The sequence below is a fragment of the Erpetoichthys calabaricus genome, chromosome 16, assembly GCF_900747795.2.
Source record: "Erpetoichthys calabaricus chromosome 16, fErpCal1.3, whole genome shotgun sequence".
Lineage (NCBI taxonomy): Eukaryota > Metazoa > Chordata > Cladistia > Polypteriformes > Polypteridae > Erpetoichthys > Erpetoichthys calabaricus.
This window is the reverse complement of record NC_041409.2, coordinates 22,476,756-22,487,649: the sequence shown is the minus strand read 5'-3', so window position 1 is coordinate 22,487,649 and position 10,894 is coordinate 22,476,756. Positions and strand designations below refer to the sequence as shown.

Here is a 10,894-nt window from a genome sequence, read left to right as displayed (position 1 = left end):
TTGTACATTTACAGATTTTGCTAATATTCTGGCCACAACTGGGGCTTGGCCCCCTAGTTAGTAAATAATGGACTAAACAACCAGAAATCCTGGAAAAGTAGAATGAAAATTGGGATGAAAATATTGTTAAAAAAACACTACATTATCCCCTTGTAACTGTATAGTACATTTTAATAAAAATTTACCAAACTTAGTTTTGTCATTTTTACATTGACCCCAAAACATAGAAAACGGGAAAATAACAGCTTACTTAATTAGGCTAGGAGTCCAATAAAAGACAGAAGTTGGTTGGAACAAAAATCTGCAGCCACGGTGGGTCTCCATTTGGGGAACAACAGGTCTAGAGAGCAGATCAGCTGAATGGAAACACCGGGCAGCATTGTGAGGTGGTCAAGGTGATCTGCCTGCTTGTTTGAATTTATCTGTGGCGTTCTGTTTAAATGAAAGGAAATGATCTCTGATTTAAGATTGCTCATGGGGGTTTATAAGAAAGAGCGTAACCAAGAAAGTAAGAGCAGTTTTCTTTGTCTCAAAGTCTTAAATGGACTGATATTATGAGTCTAGAATACTGCAATGTCCAGACCGGACTGTACAGATGGAATTATATGATATTTGCTCATTTAGTCCTGAATAGAAACCATTCAGGTAACACGTGCAGGCTGACAAACAAGGAGCTAAAGGAACCGTGTGCAGTCAAGACAGGAGTAAAATGACAAACAAGGAGCTAAAGGAACCGTGCGCAGTGGAGACAGGAGTAAGATGACAAACAAGGAGCTAAAGGAACCGTGCGCAGTGGAGACAGGAGTAAGATGACAAACAAGGAGCTAAAGGAACCGTGCGCAGTGGAGACAGGAGTAAGATGACAAACAAGGAGCTAGTGAATTTCCCATTGGGATTAATAAAGTATCTATCTATCTATCTATCTATCTATCTATCTATCTATCTATCTATCTATCTATCTATCTATCTATCTATCTATCTATCTATCTATCTATCTATCTATCTAAAGGAACCGTGCGCAGTGGAGACAGGAGTAAGATGACAAACAAGGAGCTAGTGAATTTCCCATTGGGATTAATAAAGTATCTATCTATCTATCTATCTATCTATCTATCTATCTATCTATCTATCTATCTATCTATCTATCTATCTATCTATCTATCTAAAGGAACCGTGCGCAGTGGAGACAGGAGTAAGCTGACAATCAAGGAGCTAAAGGAACCGTGCGCAGTCGAGACAGGAGTAAGATGACAATCAAGGAGCTAAAGGAACCGTGTGCAGTCGAGACAGGAGTAAGCTGACAGTCAAGGAGCTAAAGGAACCGTGCGCAGTCGAGACAGGAGTAAGATGACAATCAAGGAGCTAAAGGAACCTTGTGCAGTCGAGACAGGAGTAAGATGATAATCAAGGAGCTAAAGGAACCTTGTGCAGTCGAGACAGGAGTAAGATGATAATCAAGGAGCTAAAGGAACCGTGCGCAGTCGAGACAGGAGTAAGATGACAATCAAGGAGCTAAAGGAACCTTGTGCAGTCGAGACAGGAGTAAGATGATAATCAAGGAGCTAAAGGAACCGTGCGCAGTCGAGACAGGAGTAAGCTGACAATCAAGGAGCTAAAGGAACCTTGTGCAGTCGAGACAGGAGTAAGATGATAATCAAGGAGCTAAAGGAACCGTGCGCAGTCGAGACAGGAGTAAGCTGACAGTCAAGGAGCTAAAGGAACCGTGCGCAGTCGAGACAGGAGTAAGATGATAATCAAGGAGCTAAAGGAACCTTGTGCAGTCGAGACAGGAGTAAGATGATAATCAAGGAGCTAAAGGAACCGTGTGCAGTCGAGACAGGAGTAAGATGACAATCAAGGAGCTAAAGGAACCGTGCGCAGTCGAGACAGGAGTAAGCTGACAGTCAAGGAGCTAAAGGAACCGTGCGCAGTCGAGACAGGAGTAAGATGACAATCAAGGAGCTAAAGGAACCTTGTGCAGTCGAGACAGGAGTAAGATGATAATCAAGGAGCTAAAGGAACCGTGCGCAGTCGAGACAGGATTAAGATGACAAACAAGGAGCTAAAGGAACCGTGCGCAGTCGAGACAGGAGTAAGATGACAAACAAGGAGCTAAAGGAACCGTGCGCAGTCGAGACAGGAGTAAGATGACAAACAAGGAGCTAAAGGAACCATGCGCAGTCGAGACAGGAGTAAGATGACAATCAAGGAGCTAAAGGAACCGTGTGCAGTCGAGACAGGAGTAAGACAGTATGTGAGAGAAGCAATGCAAGTGAATGGAAGGTGCGACGCAAAACTAGGAGCCATGCCAGCAGTGAGAAATGTGGGACAAGCAAGAACAGCAGGAGTCTGGCAAGGATTCTGGAAGGACAAGATCCAAATAAGCAATCTGGCAAGGGGGGTTTTGCCCACCGAGACCGTCTCTGTGGGGTCACTAAGGTAAGTGTGCTGCATTTAGAAGTCGACCACAGCGTTTCTCAGTGTGACTCACGGTGTGACCCTGAGTGAGTCATTCATCACAGTTCAGTGCTCAAGGTGTTTAAAAGGGCAGCACACAATACTATAAGACGTCTATTACAAAGCACCCTGGGACAGTGGTCAGTGCAGAACAACCAGAAATAAAACCGTGAACGAATGAAGCACTGCATACAGTATTTACACATACTTACAGTATATGTTTAAGGCCTACAGGCATGCGGTTCCTTTTGTATTTTAGCAACCACAACATGCTTGATATTTGATGAATCTAAAAGGGAAATTTAAACCCTCACACCCTCGTATATGAAGAGCACCAGATCTACCATTCTTAGACCCACTTAATCCCAGTCAGGGTGTCACGGGCCCAGAGTCTATCCCAGCTAGAAGTCCTCCAGACAAGCTGACGGTACATTGCATCACTGGTAAGTGTTCTATCTATCTTACTAAACCACAGTTAATTTAAGCACGGCGGACGCACCGAGGCGCATGCGCACTGTGGCCTTGGCGCCCACCCCAGAGTCCAGAGTCAAATGTAGTGGCTTCCCAAAACGCGGTGGCGCCCGCCCCAGAGTCAAACGCAGCGGCTTCCCAGAGTCAGTAGCTGGTGCCCAAATAACACAACGTGCTGCGCCATGGTGCCCGCCCCAGAGTCAAACGCAGCAGCTTCCCAAAACGCGGCAGCTTCCCAGAGTCAGTAGGTGGCGCCCAAACAACACAACCTGTGAGCGCCCAAACAACACAACCTGTACAGTCGTGGATACAAACAATGAACGAAGGCGCCCACACAAAGAAACCACTTTAGTTCAAATAGGGTTATTGAATTAAATGGAAACTTTACCATGCCTACGACCTGTGAACTACACCTGAGGTAAAGCGTGCACACTAGGTTGTACAGCCGCCCAGACGCGACCGCCCACACCACCGCATATATCCTCCATGATATTTCATCACGCAGCGGCTTCCCACCGAGGTGCATATTGCGCCGTGGCGCACGCCCCAGAGTCAAACACAGCGGCTTCCCAGAGTCAGTAGGTGGCGCCCAAACAACACAACCTGTTCACTACACTTGCTCTAATCCATTGTGCCAGTAATATAGATCACATAACGGTCACAGACTCAAACCCAGCGGCTTCCCCGACTCAGTGGCTGGCACACGAACACCACAACCTGTAAACTGAACTTGCTGTGCTCCACTCTGCCAGCAGTCGGTGTCAGCACAGGCAATGGAATCACGTCTCCACAAAACGAAACCGCTTTAGTGCAGATATGCTTATTGAATTAAATGACATTTCCCCAGACGCACCCACCCTCCATGATATGTCATCCATCCAAATATCGGACGGAACAGAAACTGATTGCCATTCTTGGATTTCCGATTCGCTAGCGAATCGCGGGCTTACTTGTTAGTAATAAAAAGAAGAGAATACATTCCTCGTGAGGTACATTAAATTGCCCTCAACTTGTTAATCAATGTCACACTTATGGAAATGAAGATGAGAACATTAGGAATACAACAGAAGAATATCTGCGTCTAAAATACATCTGCAAGTGTGCCATTGTTGACTTCCTGGCCGTGAAAACAAGGAAACAATCCTCACTTAGGCGGGCCTTTGTAAGTCAGGGAGACAACGTCATGAAGAAAACCGCCAAGTCTTATTTTCTTCAAGTCCACACACACTTATGCTGACTTCTTGTAATCTGATGCAGTCTGAAAGTGAAACTGAACACAAGCAAGCAGCCATAAAGAAGCAGCTTCTGAGAGCTGGAATGTTCTAAGAAAAATGCTGGTATTAACAGCTTCGCCTAACAGCCTATTTAATATCTACGCTCAGAGGTACTGGGAAATTAAAATGTGATCAGTGAATAACATGGAAACCACGGATGTAAAGGCAAACAGAAGTAAGTCACTCTGGGATTATATTACGCATTTTCTAACTGTAAACAAGCTGTCTGTGCAGCACAGTGCTGCGGGATGCTGAAGAAAGATGCTAAAAATGAATTTGTTGTTCTTAGTAGCTTAAATTTACAGCAATGGACAAGTTTTAAGTATTCCTATCAAGGCCAAGAATTTGCACTTATTGGTTCATCTTAACTGTTTTGAATCCAGCAGCACCACTGCATAAATCATTTATTATAATGCTAAAAAATGCTCAATATTGATCTGAACTGAAAGTTCTGAGTTGAAGCAGTTTGTTAAATTTGTTTTAAAACTCCTTTTTTAAACGGCTAACTGAACAGGAAACACAGTTCTTCTTTCCTTGCCTTGCACAGCCATCTCATTAGGTTCAGTTTTGCTGAAGGATAATTCTAACGTTTATTACCAGAGACAGACATTCTGAACAGAAGTAAGTTTTGTCATTAATCTTTTGCAGTATAAATGTAAGGTTTAATACAAATGCAGACTTATTTGCAGAACCTTTAATTACTAACTAAACTAAATAGGGTGAATATTGATTGTGCCACAAAATGACAGCAAAAGAAAGTCAGAAGAGTGCAGTAGCGGCAGAATGTAATCTTCTGAAGCAAATTTAAGAGGTGAATTAAGGGGTCTCAGTGACATACAGTAGGTGACAGTGACATGGAGTTATTTCATATTTTTTTAGAGCACTTCAAACTGTTTTTGTGTCAAAACAACGGTGACCAAACTTGATTTAGTATATTTAAACTAACTTTGCAGATGGGGGTCGCAGTGGTTTCAGGGCTGCTTTGTTGGTGGTGTTTTAGTTAACGAAGTAGCAATACTATTACAGTTAAACAAAATAAACATTTAAACACAAGTGTAACAAATAGGGGTTAACATAAATATCTGTAATGCATACACACGTGAGTTAAAAATATTAAATGTGATTTCACAATGGAGGCCTAGAGCATGTAAAGTATGACTTACTGTATGAAAAGAAAAATACTGGTGTTCTGGTGAAATAATTCATTACATTTCACAACCTCACAGCAAACACCTAAGACACAAAACGCTTACAGTACAGCATATGATGCTGGGTCCTACAATACAACAGTTTAAAGGAGCTTATGCTTCAGGAGTGTAACGCGTCAGACTGTCAAGTGGTCCCCACATTATAAGACAGACATTAATGCTCTGCAAAGAAGGGCTACCACAAAACTGTGATATATAAGCAATGGGAGACGGACATTTAGAAATAGCTAAGCATAATAAAAACTTGTAAGCATCTTGCAAGGATATAGAACAACCAAATCAGAAAATAGTTGGGACGGAATGGAAAATGCAAATTAAAAAAAAATGCAGTGATTCTTAAATTTACTTTGACTTTTATTTCATTTTACGAATCCAAGACATTTCGATGTTTTGTCTGGTCAACTTCGTTTCATAATATACATCCATTCCTGCATTTCAGGCCTGCAGCACATTCCAAAAAGAGTTGGGATGATAAACCATTCACCACTTAGTAATGTCGCTATTCATTCTTACAACACTTTAAAATACATTTTGGCACTAAGGATACCAAGTTATGAAGCATTTCAAGTGTTATTTTGCCCCATTCTTCCTGCACACGTCTTAAGGTGGGCAGCAGTATGGGGTTGTTGATGTCGCATTTTTGTTTCAAAATCTTCCACACATTCTCTGCTGGTGACAGGTAAGAACTGCAGGTAGGCCAGTCCAGAACCCGTTCCCTTTTCCTTAACAGTCATGCCTTTGTAACGTGTGTAGAATGTGGTTTTGCATTGTCTTGTTAAAAAATGAATGGACATCCCTGGAAAAGATGTCGTCTTGAAGGCAGCATATGTTTCTCTAAAATATCAGTGTACTTTCTGCATTAATGCGGCCATCATAGAAGTATGAATTACCTTTGCCAAGGGCACTGACTCAACTCTATACCATGACAGACCCTGGCTTTTGGACTTGTTGCTGGTAACAGCGTGGATGGTCCTTTTTGTCTTTGGTCCAGAGAACATGGCGTGTATTTCTTCCAAAAGACCTGGAATACTGATTCACCTGACCACAATACACATTTCCATTGTGTGACGCCTCTGAGCCCAGAGAAGTCGATACCACTTCTGGACATGGTTAACATGGCTTCTTTTTTTTTTTAAGTGGCATTTGTGAATGTAACTCCGTATTGTGGTGCTTGACAAAGGTTTCCCAGAGTAATCCCTTTCCCATATGGTAACATCAGCTATTGACGAGTGACAGTTTTTGATGCAGTGCCGTGTGGATCGGATGTGTGATCGGAGATCACGGGTCTTCAGCTTAGGCTTGCGCCATTGATCTTGCACACTGTAATTCCTACAAATTCCTTGAATTCTTTAATGATTTTATGCACTGTAGAGGGAGAAATATGCAAATCCCTTCCAATCTTTCTTTGAGGAACATTGTTTTTAAACAGTTCAAAAATTTTCTCCCACATTTGTTGACAAACTAGAGATCCTCTGCCCATCTTTGCTCCTCGGCCTTTTGTGGATTCCGGCTTTTGTACCAAATCATGATTATAATCACCTGTTGGAAATCACATCATTATTTTGCCTCATTACTGGCCTTAATTTGCCCCGTCCCAACTTTTTTTGGAATGTGCTGCAGGCCCGAAATGCAGGAATGGATGCATATTAACAAAAGAAATGAAGCTGACCAAACAAAACAAGAAACATCTTGGGTTCATACTGTCTGTGATGAAATAAAAGTCAAAGTAAATTTAAGAATCACTGCATTTTATTTTTTTTATATCTTCATGTTCCATACTGTCCCAACTATTTCTGATTTGAGGTTGTAGAACAAGTTTCTAAATAGCATAGTCGGCAGCAGCTCCTTAGATCATCTTCAAATTTCAATTCAGCAATATTTTTTTACATCTTTGAGAGAAGTGGATAAGACTGCCTATGCCAACTTGAATGCTTTTCTCATTAAGCCTTTAGTTGGTTACGTTCTCACTGTTCTTGAACTCAAGTTCAGTTTCTGCTAGAACAGATAGATGACTAAACAGAGTTAATGAAGTATAAAACTAAAGTATTGATTTCAATCTTACTGCACTCATTTTTGCTGTACACTCATTAAAAACTGATGTGGAAGTGACCAGCTAAGTGTACCAAAGTAGGACTGAACCAGACCTTGTGAAAGGACTTCCATAACTGTGTAAAGGCGGTTTTGTTCTCGTCCTTGTTCAACAAACTCTACGCACGTTCAATGTAAGTTTTAGAATGTTGATAAACAAATGATATTCATGTAAGAACTCAGTCTTTAAAATAGTCCATTTATGACTGTTCATCACACTTCTTTACTCACTGACAGCGTTTTGCCACGTATTCATCCACTGATCGCTGTTGCCTCTTCTGCCCAGCAAATACTTTTTTGCTCATTTTTTAGACTTGCTTTTTGGTTGTCTATTGCAAAATTTTTCAATATCTTTGACATTAATATCCCTTTCCTTCTGTAAATTCTTCTTTTATTGGACCTTTCACGTCTCTCTGTCTGTCTGTCTTCTATCCAGCAGACTGACACCACAGCTGCAAAGGCGTCATTAGCCTCTTGTTGTAAATCTAATATTTCTATTTCTTTTACCTCTTAGCAAGCTTCATTTTTCAATATCCTACTCTTCTGGAACTCTCAGCAGTGGTGATGAATGCGTCATCTCCTTCATATATTACAAAATGGTGTGCTCTGGTGGAAACTGAGCATAGGCTGATGGCCTGATCTTGCAGCTGTTCTTTTCGTCATTCTGCTTAACAGGGTCTGACGCCCGAGCTTTGATTCTCTCTTATGTTTTGCTCTGGCAGTTTTATTTTACATTTTTTTTCTTTACAATATACATTTCTATGGGTGATTAGGGTGGGGTGCAGTGGTACAGTATTTTTTCTGTTAATACTGTCACTATCTGTGTCTTCTTTTGTCTTTTTAACTTTAGGAGACTCCTGGTGACTGTTATTTTTTTCTATTGCTCATTGTTGTTATTTATATTTAATTGCTGTAAAAAGCCCGGGCTCCTAGAAACTAATGAAATCCTCAGAAACTCAGGTTTTGTTTTGCAGATGTCCTCGCCCCCCTTGTCTTTCAGCAGCTAAGCGAGTTTCTCTCTCCTCGGAAAGGTTTAGTTTTAAGCTAGTTGCTCTCTCCTCAGAGGTTTCGTTTTGCCAATGTGCTCGCCTCACTTGTGTATTAGCGGCTAAGTGAGTTTTTATTTCATTGGCGGTTTTACTTTGGCAATGGAGTCGCTTTCTTTCAGCTTCATGCTGCAGCCTCACACTTCCGGGCCAGACAGACACACACACTTCCACGCGTAGAGGTTTATATATAAGATAAATATCCGATCACAAAAAAAAATCAAAAATAGTGGACTATCAAAAAATTAATTTCAAAAAGTTGACGATATCTGTGACAGGATGTTGAACTAGCCAGGTAATGTAAGGGATAGAAGACATTGAAAATAGCAGATGAGTGTTAATGACAGATTTTCAACACCAGAAATATGGAGGAGACCACAAACTATGAGTAGGCAACTATTCTATGAAGTGCCCACAAAGTAGCTACTCTGGGGGCACTAGATTAATAGGAAGGTTGTGGGGATGGGCCAAAAGCTCTCCTAAACCACTGTTTTGTAGCAGAAGGCCCTCACATGGCACACAAGGGATCCTGCTTCTTGGTGTGAAGTACAAACAGCATTCGTACCACCATGCATACCCAGCCTTTTTATTGTGCAGGAGGGTCTGAGGAGTTCTGGAGGAGATATAAGAGTTTCTAGGGGAGTACCTGAGGTTGTTTTGGGGATTCTTCCAGAAGCAATCTCAATGTGGGGTAAAAAAGTGGCCCCTTAGTAAGCCAATTGTACTAAACATGGAGTAATATCCTGACACACAGAGAGGGCTTCTAACACCAAGGGTAAATGACTGTCAGAAATAATATCACAGAAGTTCCGCGCTGTGTCAGCATTTATACTGCGTGAAAAGTGCTGTGGTTTAGTGAAATTGATGGGCAGACACAAAAACTTAATTTCAAAAACAACTGCAAAATTATCAGAAATGCCAATGTCAGAGATCTCCAGCTTATTTGCAGGAACGCCAAGTGTTAGAACTAAGTCCAATGTATGTCCTCCCTGATGTGTGGGACTTGACACCACCTGAGTAATATTAAAAGAATCCACAAGACTTAAAAAATCTTTAACCAGAGGTTTTGTCGGACAACAAACATGAATGTTAAAATCTCCCAGAATTAGCATTCTATCAGTGCGTGACACCATGAAAGATATGAACTCAGAGAACTCCTAATTTTATCCAGGAGGTCTATAAACCAGTGCACACAATACAGGATTTGTAAGGTCAATTTTAAACAGCTGAGCCTCAAAACTGGAGAAATTGTCTACAGTCAAAAGTCTACATTTAAAACGATTTTGAAAAACAGTTGCAAGCCCACCCCCTCGACCAGCGATTCTAGGTGAGCTAAAAAAGATACAATCAGGAGGGGAGAGATCATGGAGAGAAATTGAGTCGCCAGCACTTAACCAAGTCTCTGACATAAATAGAAAGTTCAGGTTGCGAGACGTAAAAAAGTCATTTAAAGGAAAAGATTTGTTGGCTACGGACCGAACGTTCATTAAGGCCATCTTCGCGGAGCAGTTTGAAGGTGTTTCACAGTCTTTTTGATAATAAAGAATATAATACAATTCATTTGTTTTTCTGCTTTTCTGCTACCATTAACTCATCTAATACATCACAACATCTGACTCTCAGTATGCATAGCTTTATTATTTCATCCAATCATCTACTGCCACCAGTATTTGCATCTGTCCCATTTACCTGAATGTTGCTTCACTAATAGGGGTGATCTGCTGAATCTTTTATTAATGTTGCCACTGCTTCATTGGAGGGGTCTTTGGGCTTTCCCAATAGTTTATCCTCACTTTCTAGAGGGGTGTTTGGCACTCATTAACCTCATTCTAACCTTGGAAAATCAAGCTGCTGGTTCCTCTGAGATGAGGCAGACCTCACATGCTCTGGCTTTGAGCCGTGTTTAGTTAACCCTTTAGTTACCTTCAGTCCTTTATCTTATGTTTCAATAATTTGTTCTTACAACCTCATTTAAGTATATACTGTAATCATTTGTAAAAGATTATATTTTAACTAAAAATTCCATACCACATGATTTCTTGTCCTCTAAAACTCCCAGAAACAGTTTTCATTTTATTTTTTTTTTTGAGGTCAAGGAGAATGTTTTAAAAAATAAAAAACAAAAATCAAATCATGACAGTCTACAAGGTCAGTCAATCATTATCCAACCCGCTATATCCTAACACAGGGTCACGGGGGTCTGCTGGAGCCAGTCCCAGCCAACACAGGACACGAACAAATCCCAGGCAGGGTGCCAGCCCACCGCAGAACACACACACTAGGGACAATTTAGGATCACCAATACACCGAACCTTTGGACTGCGGGAGGAAACCCACGCAGACATGGGGA

At 41.3% G+C, this 10,894-nt stretch overlaps 1 protein-coding gene across 1 annotated transcript in view; it reads left to right on the top strand.

Moving 5' to 3' along the window:
* Nucleotides 1-4,167: 4,167 nt before the first annotated feature.
* LOC114666572 (erythroid membrane-associated protein-like) overlaps nucleotides 4,168-10,894 on the top strand; it is a 32,722-nt gene continuing 25,995 nt past the window's right edge. Inside the window, exon 1 of the mRNA XM_028821478.2 lies at nucleotides 4,168-4,377. Coding sequence (XP_028677311.1) covers nucleotides 4,347-4,377 — 31 coding nt within the window. The 5' untranslated portion in view covers nucleotides 4,168-4,346. The remainder of the gene's footprint in view (nucleotides 4,378-10,894) is intronic.